Source organism: Dicentrarchus labrax, unplaced genomic scaffold (genome assembly GCF_905237075.1).
Source record: "Dicentrarchus labrax unplaced genomic scaffold, dlabrax2021, whole genome shotgun sequence".
Classification (NCBI taxonomy): domain Eukaryota; kingdom Metazoa; phylum Chordata; class Actinopteri; family Moronidae; genus Dicentrarchus; species Dicentrarchus labrax.
The window spans coordinates 4,143,746-4,158,396 of NW_026136720.1; the positions used below are offsets into that span (position 1 = coordinate 4,143,746).

Genomic DNA, 14,651 nt, shown 5'->3' on the forward strand with positions numbered 1-14,651 from the left:
TCAGTGCAGGTGGAGAGAGGGACTGCTGGATATCTGAACCTGGAGATTTCACTGGATGGATCCTCTTTAACTCTTCTTTAACCATCAAGACTTTGTATATATGTGTTTTATTTATTATTCCTGCTTTGGACATAACTTAACTTTACTTTGAAGATTTGCTGCTACCACCAGTGGATGTAATCCCAACACTCAGGTGCTGTTTAAGGAGGGAAAACTGCTGGAGGAGGATTTATTTATTTGAAATTCTGAGACTGATTCTTCCTCCATTAAAGGAGTTTATCGTTGTGAGACACCCATCTTCAGCATAAGTTGCGTGATCATGGCAGACTTCCCGTCCAAGGTTGCCACGGAGACCAGCTCCCCCCACTCCCAGGGCTCTCAGCAGGGGGGCAACAGCCTCAGAGGGCTGGCTGCGAATGTCACCATTAGGATGGACATGTCCTTTATCCGAAGCATCCCGGCCATCCTCATGATGGCAGAAATAGTACGTAAACAGGCTCCGAGCTGTTCTGTTTTTACTCTGTTCACTACAAACTAATTTATATTCTGTTATCTCTGTTCTGCTGAAACCATTATGGATCAGATTACAGATTATTAAAGGATAAGGCTGGCCATATTCTGTATTTTTCTTACTGTCAGCATCCCAAGACAGGACTTCTTGTTCTTAAAACAAACTGGCCACAAATACCATAAAACTTCAGTTTATAGCCCAGGTTTTTATTTGCTTCAGTCACTGAACTCAACCTGCCTTTAATTGCTTTTGCACAAAAGTCTTGCTCAGCAAAGATGGAAAATACCTTCAAACTGTTTATTTAAACCTATATAAAGCTATAAAATTACATATTACGTATAAATTATGAATCATTAAGTTGATCATTTGATACTTTGGTGCACATGGTTGCTGTGAAATGAACAGAAGTTTTACAGAATAAGGTTACATTTTTTTAGAAAGGTTAAAAGATTTCCTTAAACAGCTGAGCACTAGTTTTTGGCAAACGTAACTCGGGGACTAGTTTCAGCAGCGGATTAATACACATTTGGTGATCTAGAATTTAGAGAAGCAGAATGGTGTGTGTGGGATCAACTCAAAATAAACTACAGTGCTTCAGAGTGGCTCACACATGTGTTTTTAGACATAATTGAGTTCTATGACACAGAGAAAGAAGATATATCAGGATTTGTCAGTATTTTATAGGGTCAATACATTATTGGTTTTGGTCTTTTTGTTGACAGTAAAATCTTATTTTTTTATTATTATTTCTCATCAGTTTTATCCTTTAACTCCTTGATAGTAGGCTAGTTTAGTTTGCACATATGAAGTTGTTGTGCTTTGATTTAATAGACACAGTAATGAACTACATAATACCTTTACTCTCCTCTAGAGTCTCCTCCTCTCCAAAACGAACTGATTATCTGATTAAAACCGCTAAAAACACTGAATAAAGCAGGTTCACCTCAAAAATCTGATGTCGTTTGACAGACAAAGGACGTCCCGGAGGGGCCGCGAGCCGAGCTGCTGCTAACTTTAGCTCAGCTTGTTTCTCTGATAACTTAAGATCCAGACGTCCGATGACTAAAATCCTTCATCCGGTTCAAATCTAGAGTTAAAAAACACCAAGATCTAAACAGTGGATGGTAAAACTCTGGCTTAAAACTGGATAAACAGTCAATGTATGACAACCACAAAGGGGATATGACAGGCGACCGGTGAAACACACCGTTATCTGAATAAAATGAAAATTTGAGTACACAACTCAACTACATATAGAACATAGGTCTAGTGTTTATAGACATTTTATTGCAGGAATGATACATAATGTTATAGCTTTAGAGTTAAAGGTAAACCATACTAAACGATAAGCTGTCCAAATAGCTGTGAGCATTGCAGCAGCTTCACATACAGATGTGTGTATACCTCCACTCTCTATCTGCTGCCACGGACATTTGAATATCAGTCAGTTTGTGCACCATAAATGCCACTGACAGTCTATCAACACCTGGTCAACGCCTCTGCACCAGATTAGTTACACGGTCCGGTGAAGAGCTGAAAATGACTGATTGATTGATTGAGTGTTTATGTATATGTGTGAGATAAAATTGGACAGGACCGTTTGTTATGGTCGAACGGAGTGCAGAGGCAATCAACTTCGGCTCAAAATCCCTTCTGTAGTGTATGTGCACTAAGCTCTGTCCACACAGCGGACATGTGACTGGCTGAATAACTGACAGGAACAGGAGATCTTTGTCCCCTGAAGGCCCCCGTCCCCTCCTGTCGCACCCAGTATTGATAAAAGTACACACATCCTTTACTCAAGTAGAAATAGGAAGTACTGATTCAACCTCTTTACTTTGTGAAATGTACTACTACGACATTTCTACCGTCTGTTTCTGTGCAAAGCTAACTGAAACTTCACATCGGGTCTCTTGTCAATTTCATCATCCTGTCTGACATACTTATACAAGACTGTGATATAAACCGGTCTTGATGTTGGGAAGGCGTGTAATGATACAAAACTGAATTAATAATTAATAATTCTCCTTAAATCCATTAAAACTATAAAATTACATATAAATTATGAATCATTAAGTTGATAATTTGATACGTTGGTGCTCTCGGTTGCTGTACAATGAACTGAAGGGTTGAACTGTGGAGAATCAAACTGATCTAACGATGTGCAGCATATGACAAAAGTTTAACATTTAAATGTGTGTATGCGATCTAAGATGGTGGGAAGGCGTGAAATTATACAAAACTAAATTAATAATTGTCCTTAAATGCATTAAAAATTATCCTTAAATGCATTAAAACTAAAGCAATGAGCCTGTTTCCAGAATATAAGTAGCAGAAGGTTCAGATGTTTGTGTTTAAAAATGTGAGGAGTAAAAGTAAAAAGTCAGAAAATAAACTCGAGAAAAGTACAGCTACCCAAAAAAAACTACTTCAGTACTGCAATGAAGTGTTTGTACCTACTTCCAACATCTGGTCACACCCCATTATTGCACTGAACCTATAGCCTAGTCCTAAAGGACAGATGGACAATGTTCATTCTGTATATGATCTGACTGTTAAACATTTGTCACATGTCCATAAGTTGCAATCTTTATTGGTTTTTGATGGTACTGTAGTAGTAGTAGTAGTAGGGCAGTTAGGTAGCAGTCAGCAGTAGTGTGACAATGTGGCAGGTAAGCCTTGAGGTAAGAATAAGGCAGAAGATTTACCCATTTATTGAACTCATTAAATTAAATTTATTTTAGTTATCTGAGGAAACTTTTCACATAGAGCAGGTCTAGACCGTCCTCCTTATAAAATGATTTATAGAGACACAGCAGTTCCCGGGAGACAACACTAGTAACAACTTTAACAGTAGAAATATGACAAATATTGATGACGATGATGATGACAGGAAGGATAACAACCATAATAATGATGATAATTAAAGCTACAGCAGTGACAAACAGGTGCTTGCAGTCTGCGTGCATGAGGCGTGCTGCGGTTGCGGGCCAACACATCATGTGTAGACCACACCGTGAAATGTTCATGTAAATCAGATGACTGAGTAAGACTGAATCTTTCCATGTAGATGTGTTCGGACCGGGATTCTTTACTCAAATGTGCAGTTTTGGGGCGAAACCTTGAAATTGGACGCCACGCCACGGACACACCGTTCAACGAAAACTCACAAATAGCGCAACCTTTGATTGTAAAGGTCTTTAGACGCCACTGACCTAATTTAAAGTCAATCTGATGAATTCAGTAGGAGCAGGTCATTGAAGTACAACACCTGAAAATATTCACAGTGGCTGACTTCCTGTTGCAAACAGCAACCTCGGCCTATAATGAGTGTGTGTGTGTGTGTGTGTGTAAACAGGCTTTCCTTACAAGTTTTTCCAGCGTGAGTACACCAGGAATATTAGTCTAACTTGTTTCTTCCCATATGTAAGGTACCCATACTGTAGCCCTCTCTACACTGCTTTTACATGATGGTCAGGTATTGTTAGTTGCCACAGTGACAGATGGGATTATAAATCATGTTTTAAAAGGCTTAGAGTTAAGATGTTCAAAGGTTAATAAGCTGTAAACTTTGGCTCACAATTATAAAACAGAGTACGTTTAAAGTAGGAGCAATAAACCGACACAGAATTAACGTTAGAACTGATTTTTAAAGAATGTTAAGCTCTACTTTTTTAGTAATATGATATTAATATACATGTTTTCATTGGTGTATAAAGGTCTTTCACCTTTTTTATGGCCAACGTAGTTTCTCCTCCACGTTTCACAGCCTGCTCTCATTCCCAGGTCGCGGAATCAGACGCGAGCAGTGTTCAGTTAGTTGCAATCTTCCAACTTCACCGCGAGATGCCATTAAATCCTACACACTGGTCCCTTTGTTTGATTTTGTGACCTTTAAGCCTTTAAGCCTGATCCTCAGAAACAGATTTCTAGGAGCCTGTGTGTGTGTGTGTGTGTGTGTGTGTGTGTGTGTGTGTGTGTGTGTGTGTTTGTGTGTTTTGCCATGCAGGCCTGCACTTAAGACAGAGTTGAGAATACAGTGAGATGTTTCCTAGAAGGATTATTGACGTCAAAATCCGTTGACCGCATCCCTAAATGTCACCTTATGTAACATCAAGATTTTCACTGAACCTCCAGAAAGTGTGTGTGTGTGTGTGTGTGTGTGTGTGTGTGTGTGTGTGTGTGTGTGTGTGTGTGTGTGTGTGTGTGTGTGTGCACGGGAACATAATTTACGCATATTCGAGCAACAACAATACAAAAATGGTAAAAAGGGGCAAAAAGGGAAGTACCAGAAAAGTTATTAAACATCTTTCCTTTCTACATCACTGCATTCATTAATCCGCAGTGTTAAAATAATAGAGAGGCTGGTTTCAAACTTCCACCTCCTTATTTAATATTGATAAATAACATGCACCATGCATACTGCATTATAAAACCCATCTGTTGTAGAGTGCATGAAAGATTCTTAAACCTACCCAAAATGCTAAAAATGTGACTTTTATTTCACCCACTGGCTAAAATATATAATATACATACTATTAAACATGTACTGGATAAGAACAAAGTTATGGATGAGATTTTACAGTCAGGAAGTTATGGTTATCTTCTGTTCCTCTAGTTCAGAACAGAAGTCTTTGTTAATGTTGGTGCTTTGTAAAGGTCAACACCTGTGTGTGTGTGTGTGTGTGTGTGTGTGTGTGTGTGTGTGTGTGTGTGTGTGTATCAGGTGTGTAAAAAGTGAAACCTGATCTCTGCATCCATAATAGGCTGACCTTTCTCGTGGGATAGAAACAGAGACACAACGACAAAGAGAGGAGGCTTGTGCGGTTTCTGTCCGGATGATGTTTTAAAGAACTTATATAGACGTGAATGTACTTCGAACCGGGTTCAGTGCAGCGGCGGTAGCTTCTCGGGCCCCAGCCCCGAATGTTTTCTCAAATGCCCCGAACCTGACTGGCAAACACATGGATAAAAAGTTCTGTCACAGGGGAAAGTATGGCTGTCTATTACAGTACTATATCGTGGATTCACATTCATTCTGTCAGTACAGTAGCAAAAATGAGCCTTTTTAGGTGGTAGAAAAGTTTTTGTTGTGTTCTGGTTTTATTGTGATGAAGACAGCTGGAGAATAATTAAGATACAAAAAAGGATGACTATACATCACTTTTTCCCTATCTAACTATCCTATCGTGTTTTTTCCCGACTGGCTTATAATATAGCGCATATAGCCGCTGCTAATGGGGGGGGAAAAATCCCTCTGGGTTTGTGCTAAGCCCCAAATATTTACGTCTGGCTCTGTCTCTGGTTTAAGCAAACAGTGAGAATGCTGTCACTCTCTTTATTTTACCTTGTTTATGGGAAATGTGTAAAAGAGGTCCACTACTATTGGTTGCCATAAAATTGGGTTCACACGTTCATGTTGTTGAGATGACTCGCCATTGATCTTTAAGCTGCACTCCTTGGTTGATCTGTCTCATTATCTCTCTCTCTCTCTCTCTTTCTCCTCTCTAGTTTCTGGGGATGCTCCAGTGGGCGTTGATAGCCAGCGCTCCCTACACGGCACTGCCGGCGTATGGCTGGGTGCTGTTTGTGGCCATCACCCTGTGGATCCTCACCACCATCCTCTTCTTCATGATCCTGTTCAGAGCCCAGCAAAAACTATCCGCTGTCCCCTGGCCCATGACGGTAGGGAGGGATGAGGGGAGGAGAGGAGGAGGGAAGGGAAACAAGGGTGGAAGTGGAATGAAAGAAAGGTTCTGAGACTTGTTTTGCTCGGAGTAGAAACTGCTTTCAGATGCCAGGGAAATTGTTTTTTTCCCAGAGTCTACACAACCAGAACAATGAGGCAGGGAGATTTCTTTATACCAGTAATTAAAGTGTTACGGTAATTCTCAAATTGCTGTTTATTCCAGGGATCAAATCTTTTATGTAGCACTGTCTGGCCTTGAAAAGCTGGTTTCAAATCTCAAGTATTTCTGTATCAACATTAATGACCACTTCTTTAAACCAGTGAGAAGATCACAGGCAGAAATCTGTCATGTGAAATCCCCAAAAACTCTTCTGATTCCTCCAGAAAATGTGTTTTCCAGCATTCACAACCTGAGTGCAACAGAGAAGCTCTGAGGAAAATGTGGCTAATGTTCCTCCTCTTTTCTTTCTAGGTGATGGCGTATCACGGCATAGCCACAGTCCTCTATCTGACCGCCTTCCTGGCCAACGCAGCATCTGTGCATCCCTACCGCTTCACCTATTTCTACGGACATATGGCAGCCGCCTCTGTAAGACGCCTGACACCACAAACGCTGACTCAGATACAAAGAAACTACTTAAATATGCATCTGAGATCACGCTCTGATAATGTGTCTGAACAGACACTCATATTTATTCAGTCAATGTTTGAACACTTTTCCCTCCCTCCTTCACTGTTTGGTTAGGAGTGTTCTCTATTAGTGTGTTTACTTATCGGGCTGGTGGAGGTACACACACAAACTTCAAAACCTGAAGATGTGACAGAGGCTGAGTAAGACGCAGGGCGAGGCCCTTTTTGTGGCTCACATGGCTTCGGAAGCAGGCCGTGTGATTGGTCAGTCCGGTTACCTTTGTACTGTTTACCGTTTACAGGAGTCAATGTTCAAATAGGAGACAGAGGGAAAGAGAGAGAGAGAGTTGGATGTAGGGCAGGAAATAGAAAGGTAATGTGTGTGTGTGCTTACCATTAGGGTGACCAGATCACAACAAACCAAATGTGGGACACAGAGTATGTTTGCGTGGGACAGTGTGGGACACGTTACCAATAATGAGAGCTAGTCTAATATTTTGATATAATGTCTATCTCACTCAGCTCGTAACTTCTCTAACCGTCGCCCTCTGGTTGATTCAGTCTCACACAATAGGACTGTTGAGGTTACAGGTTAGGCCTAGGTTAAGAAACTCCCACATTAAGTAAATACAGGATAAAATGAAGTTCCACATGTGGTGTTGTGCAATAGTTGCCAACTTACATCCCCAGAGTTGCAAATACTTGACTTTAGACTCCGGTACTGATTGAACTTCTTTACTCAAGTAAAAGTGGAAGAATACAGGTTCAACCAGCTGTTTCTGTGCAAAGCTGACGAATACTTCAGAAAGGGTTGAGTCTCCCCTTCTAGTCTGTTTGTTGTTACATCGCTTTTCGTCTGTGATGCGTGATATGTACTGGTCTTGATGTTGTGAAGGCGTGCAATGATGCCATTACTTCCCACCTCTGACTGTCACCCAGTTTTAAATAGTCTCCCAGTCTCCGTCGTAGCTGCATTTCCTTTTCTTTGTGGTACTTTTTCACCATATTTCGCCTAAATCAGCAGAGCTCGTGACTTTGTCGTGTTTCCCAATTTTGTCCGTTAAGGCCTAGTGAAGCAAAGACAGTGACAGTTTAAGCTACACTTGTGATGACATCCTTCCCTGCTTACTTCACAGCCACTGGATAAAAGAATAACTGTTAGTATGTCGCCTCTTGTCTCAATACGTGGGAGGTGGGACAGAAATTCTGTGGTCACTAGCCCGAGTATGCTGTTTGATAGTCTCTTCCACAGGCTGAAGTCCATGCTGGTTTACAGCTACGGTAGCATTTAGCACATGATTCCACACACACACACACACACACACACACACACACACACACACACACACACACACACGACCCTGGCCTCTGTCCAACCACAAACTCTTATCATTTTACTGCCTGTAGATTATTACCAGGGGTTATGGCCAATTAGGGCATTGTTAAAGAGATTAAATCCTAAGTACTTGGAATCTTTATAGATGTGAATTTATCTCTGATTCATGTCAGCTGTTGAAAATCTGAGACCTTTGCTTGGCTTCCTGAAGTCATTAAATCTCTCTCTCTTCCCCTTCTTCACTCCCTGTCAATGTCTCTCTCTCTCTCTCTCCCTCTCTGTCTGTTCAGTTCTTTGGTGCCGTGGTGACCGTGGCGTACGGAGCCAGTGCTTTCTTCTCCTATCTGGAGTGGAAGGGAGATGGAGGAAACGCTGCCACCAGCACAGTGCCGACCTAGGACTCAAACCTGTGGTGCCGATCCTGGGAAAACACTTGTGTTCTCTTTCCCTCAGTATACCGGGATATAGTCCGGTGTCGATGCTCAACTGTCCTCAGTGTCACGTGACCATCACTGCGGACCGTGGTAACCCAAATCCTGACCTTAGCTTAACCCCAGTATTAACAATACGTTCACACAGACATTATTTATACATAGTTTTCAGTGAAACTCAATAGACTTTGACCTTATGAAAATAAATTGTATCTCAGCATTTAATTGTCCACATAAAATGTGGCTGCCTATAAGTAATACATTTAATAATATTACCATTATAAATGCAAATATAAAGCCAACAATGCCTTAAATGCTTGGTAATAGCATGGGTGTATTTAATATACACATATGATGCCTCAGTATGCACTAAAGATATTTTGATAGTCCGGACTGTAGGATGAATATGAAGCTACTGGCAGCACAATGGAGACGAGGGGAATGCCTCAGTGGGAAGGTACAGTAACAAAACCCACCCTCCAGTACCTGTAAGACTCATTCATTAACACAGAAATGAGCCAGATTAACGTTAGTTCTTGGCCAGGAAGCAGTGATTTCCTGGAGTCTTCTCAGCCGATAAATAATCTGGCAGTTAATTGGCTGCTGGCTGTAAGCCTCATAGTCAACGTATACAGACACGAGAGCGGCATCCATCTTCACAGTTAACCCCCAGCGGATAAGCAAAGCACTGATTCAGTAACAATGATAGAGCACATTCCTTTATCTTACTTTCACTCCGTATTTTCCTCCTGGTCGTCCTCGGCCCACCAGCAGTGGCTCTGTATCCTGACAGTAGTAAATGAGACAGATCATCTGTGAACCTCTGGCTCCTCCTGGTGCTCCTAACAGCCACCTGGCCCCAAAAATAACAACCAATCAGAGCCAAGAAAGGTAGTGTCATTCCCACGTGGTCAAATATCAATGCTGGGATTGAGACAACAACAATCGACCATCTTCGAGTCACCAAGACCAAAACGTTTTTCCATCTTTCTCAGCCCTGATTGGTTGCTTTCGTTCGGGCCTGGTGGATTCTTGCATATCCCATTAGGAGCACTAGGAGGAGCCAGAGGAACCTGTCAGGATACAGTGAAGAAAAATGACCTGCTGCAGCTTTAAATAAGGTCGCAACAAAACAAAAAAATTTAATTGAACTGCAGAGTAAATGCAGTTATTTGTTCATATTCTGAATAACAGCAACAACATAGTATTAGCACATCTACTATACAGTGGGATCCATTATTGATGACATTTGTTTGGAAAAACTGCCTCAAAATATCAACATTATTCAGAACTGCTCTAAAGTCGTGTCCTCAGTGTGACTGTGCGGTTTGAGAGGGAGGAGGATCAAACACAGGAACTTACTCCAAACTTTGACAGCCTGACCAAAGACTTTGATTTTTAACATTTCTTCCAGTGTGGAGTAGCAACTAAAGCTGTGTCATCCAACAAGGAGAAACACACAGAAACATCATTATCGAACGTTCGTTTACGTTTTTTTTGTTTACAGATCGTGGTTGTTGTTGCACCGGTTAGACTGATGAGTACTGTATCAGGCCTGTATCACTAACTCCTGCATGAACAGGAAGGTGTGAAGAATTACTGTATGCATTGAATCTGTGTCCTGAACATCCAGGCTCCCGTAGAAACCCATTAATCCCCCATGGACCAAGCCAAAGCACTGATAATGAACTGAACAATTGACTGTTTTAATCCAACATTCTGCATTAATGACTCCTTTAATGATCCAAATATGGTTCCACTGGGGACTCACAGAGCTGTGGGAAAAGTCTGGAACATATTTCTTTGATTTATACGATACCAGTCCCTCCAAGAGTTCGGTGGCTTTTTGTCGCAGCCTAAAATGCCTCTTTACACACCAGCGTCGCAATGCAAGGTGTGATGGCAACAGTTGACGTAAAGTGAGCCAATACCCATGTGTTCTGTGCAACCCTGCAACCGCTGTTGAGCCATACGTCATCAAACTGCTAGCGAGGTTTTGCAATGTTTACCTTCTTCCGCAATGTCATGGCAAAATAAAATAAAAAGGTTTAAAACATCGCAACATGCACTGCAATTTTTAGACAGTCCCCCCCCCCAAAAAAAGCCCCCAAAATCCTGGAGGGACTGTGATACCGTGCTCCACTCTTGTTATACGTGCCTTTATGAAATTCGTTGCGTGTTTTTGTACCAAGAATTTGAATGCTAGTAAAATCCTGTGGTGTCTGCTGGGGTTCAAATAAAGCACTTGGTGTTTTCAATGTTTTTTTTTACCTGTTTATTTAAAAATACTTTTTTAAACTAACAAATCAACAGTATTTCACCAGTGACATAAATATACTTTTACATTTACAGCTGTCATGGTAAGACAAGTAGAAAACATTTTGACATTGTACTGAAAACTACACCGTGTAGGTCTTATTCCTAATTACAGACACACACACACACACACACACACACAATCAGTATATACACATTAAAAACCACTTTCACAGGCACAAAACTCACTCAGTTCTTTTCAAACTGGCCAAATAATTTAAAAATTCATGAAACATATATTAGTACTGCTATATTCTTTTCTTATTAAATTACATAGCAGGCAAAGAGAGCAGATTCAAACATATCTGCTCTCTTTATGGGGGGGTTATGGATGCCTTTCAACATAAGGACAAAGAGGATGAGTTTCCACTCCCCAACCAGGCTGAACTAATAAATGCTGAATCTTAATCAAATGTGTGAATAAGAGGAATAATCAGGATTAGGCCTCGCACCTACAAATTCCAGTTAAAGAAAAGCGGAATACTTCAAGTCCAGCACAGTGGTTGAGGAGTAACCAAATCCTTCACCACCTTCTAACAGGCCCTCAAACACACACAGCATCCCACCCACCACATTAAAAACACAGAAGAATGCATATATGAATCTGCCGTTTGTGCACAGACTGTAGATTTACGGGGAATGTAACCAGCAGCTCATCATCCGAGCACTCACAAAAAAACCACAGACAACTACTTTCTGAAGGCCCGTGGAGAACATTTTACATCAACATATGAAGGAGGAGGAGGAGGAGGCAATTCAAGTGTGTGAGTGTCACTGCGATCCAGTGGAGCCGGTGTGTTTGGAGCCCGCAGGGATCAGAGACGTGACCTTAATTCCTTGACTCAGGTCCACGCCTCGGCCCTCCTTCTCCTAGAAACAGATCCATACAACTGGTATTAAAGTAAAGCATAAATATACAATAATAAAGAGTTTACAGAATATGGTACCAACTGTCAGTGTGCCTACTATAATACAGGAATAGAAAATTAGAGTTGTTCCAATACCAATACCAGTATCAGAAAGTCTGTGCACCAGCTGCGGTCTACGGCAAATTACAATTTACTACAGTTTTCCTTTAACTGTAACATTAATGTAGCCACAGCCCATAAGTAACAGTTCAAATTAAGTTGAATTTATCTTAATTTACAGAAAATTCATCTTGTAGAAAGTGAAATTTGATCATTTTAATCATTTTATAGGCTGTATGCATGTACATATGACCCTCTATAATATTTCCACTCTGAGAATTCAGCTTTCAGCTCCGGAAAAAAACACAATCCAATTCACTGACTGGAAAACTAGGAAGCATGGGAATCCTGTTTAAGGGGCTCCAGCTCGCAGACCACTCACAGTTCTGTATAGCAGAAACATTTCCTTGAAGGCCATGAAGTCAGTGAACGACAGCAGCATGTCAAAGATGTCATCTGGCACCTCGTCTTTGTGCTGCCTGCAGATGGAAGAGCAACATCTCGGGTGAATCTCATCGTATTTTCAAAGTACTGCTGTGCCACCTAGTGGCCCGCTGCAGAATATAATGTGTGAGGAGCAACAGGCGACTGTATGGTTTCTCTCAATTACACCATTTATGTCACCAGTTGAATTAAAGCGAGGGGTTGCGGTGTCACATCTTACATGAGCAGCTCTGTGAAAGTGTTCATGCTGAAGCCGGGGATCCTCTCCATCAGCTGCTGCTCCAGGTATTTCTCCAGCAGGGCAACCTGTTATTATTACACACACCTGTCAGTAAACAGCCACCATATCTGACAGAGCTGTAGGTTCAAAAGATAGACACGGTCATATTCTTAGCCAGGGTCATTTAAATAAGATAACTGTACGTCGTGTTCCTTGAAGACAGGTACGGGAGCTACGTTAGATGACAGCCAGACACCCAGAAACTCACATATTCGTTAAAGATTGATGTGTAGCTGAGCTTGTTCTCCTCAGAGTCCTCAAACTCCAGGTAGTGTTTCTCCATGAAGCTTTGCTGAAGCTGCTGGAACTCGTCCTCTAAAAAGAGTGAAAGTATTGGACAAGTGGAAGATCATAGATCCTCATCATTAACCGATTAAACACTGAAGATTAAGGTCTTAAATTGGCTTAGCATACAAAATGTTTGTCTCCCTGATTTAATTTCCCTCAAGTCTACAAATCTTGGACTCAATTATCTTGTAGATCTCTGGTAGAGCAAAAAAAAAAAACAGGACTGACTGAACAGGTTGAAGCACTTAAAGAACCTAAATCCCAATTTTATTAATATAATATGACTCAGAAACCACAGAGGACTTCATTATCAGGGAGAAAGCTGCTTTTCCCCCACATTTGGTGGCTCTACTCTCTCTCTCTACAGAGCACAAAGACTGGCGACAATGTCTTCTCACTGTCAGGTTGCTGAAAAAGTAAAACAGACTGCTGTAAAGTACTGAAAAAAAAAAAAACCTCGCACCCATGATGACGCCCTCTATGCAGCCGACGGCGGCATCAAAAGCGGTGTCTGCAGCTGAGGAACTGGAGGGAGGAGAACAAGACAAAAAAGGTCACACCAAACTCATGAGAACTGTTATTATGTTCACAATCAGTCGAGCCACGGTGGGCGCGCTGCAGGACAATGTGCAGTAGATCACAGCTATGGATTCACTCTGCTTCCTTTAGGTGTGTACTCGGGTGGAGTCACGTCTCATTTGTAGGTTTGTTTTTTTTTTTATGTTTCTGTCGTTTACGGTGAATCAAAATATAAATAAATATGAGAGAATTTAACTGTTTTAACCTGGAGAAGTCCCAGAAAAAAGACCTGAACTCAAGTTATAATCACAGTCTTCTCCTCCTCCTCCTCTCCTGCTATGAGTTCACTGTTTCGGGTTCTTTGTACAGTTTTTAATTATTAATAATATGAACTATCTATTAAATATATATTAATATATATATATATCACCAGATCAGGGATGAGAGAAAGCCAGGGGTGGTTTTTTTTTGGGGGGGAGGAAGGAAATGATGATGATTGAAGGTTTTTAAAGAACCCACCTGGAGAAAGCAAAGTTTTCTTCGTCCATGTCAACCATTTCTACGATGTTCTCTCCACAGCTCGGGATACCTGGAGGAGGAAGAGGAGGAGGAGGGGAAGAGGAGGAAGAGGAGGAAGAAACAGCTGTGATTGCTTCAGTTTCTATAAACCGTCGTTAGCTGGCCTGTTAGCTCCACACAGCTACGGCTCGCGTTATTAAATGAAGATAAACTGCTCCTCTTCCTCAGCGCTTCCCTTTACGCCTCTACAGGAGCTGCGTTAGTGTTCGTTACAGTCATTTAATTTGACTTACTGCGCTCCTGGATGTCCATGTTGTTTCTCAATTGATCGTCAACGCGGATGGTGAAGGAGTGAACGTAACGTTGTTGCCAGGGAAACGGCGATCTTCCGTGTGCATTTAGGGTCCCCGTCCGGTGGAACAACCTCTGTGCACGTTGGTTCCTACCCGACTCAATGACATTGCACATAACACAGTTATTATAATAACAGAGTTAAAGAATAAAGTTGACATTAAAACAATATAAAATAACATAAAAACAAAACATATATATATATAATGTATGTTCTAACTTTATTCTATACTTTATACATGTATATCTGTTCAGTCATCATATTATATAAACATTATTATTATTATAAATATTATCATTATTTACTGTTATTAACAATAACAACCATCTTGCAACTACAACTCTTTGCACCTTACCTATTTATCTTTT

General features: G+C 41.1%; 2 protein-coding genes across 2 annotated transcripts; one reads left to right on the forward strand and one right to left on the reverse strand.

The window, feature by feature from the left end:
• Positions 1-10,855, forward strand: pllp (plasmolipin). The gene is made up of 4 exons (XM_051381091.1): positions 1-484; positions 6,023-6,196; positions 6,673-6,789; positions 8,457-10,855. The coding sequence occupies exons 1-4, from the start codon at positions 320-322 to the stop codon at positions 8,562-8,564; spliced, it is 564 nt and encodes a 187-aa protein (XP_051237051.1). The 5' UTR covers positions 1-319; the 3' UTR covers positions 8,565-10,855.
• A 127-nt stretch (positions 10,856-10,982) lies between these two features.
• On the reverse strand, positions 10,983-14,391 carry arl2bp (ADP-ribosylation factor-like 2 binding protein). Its single transcript, XM_051381079.1, has 7 exons — positions 14,225-14,391; positions 13,932-14,001; positions 13,357-13,418; positions 12,814-12,920; positions 12,546-12,631; positions 12,264-12,360; positions 10,983-11,783 (listed from the first exon to the last, which is right to left on the reverse strand). Exons 1-7 carry the CDS (start codon positions 14,241-14,243, stop codon positions 11,685-11,687), a joined length of 540 nt encoding a protein of 179 aa, XP_051237039.1. The 5' UTR covers positions 14,244-14,391; the 3' UTR covers positions 10,983-11,684.
• Between the last annotated feature and the right edge of the window lie 260 nt (positions 14,392-14,651).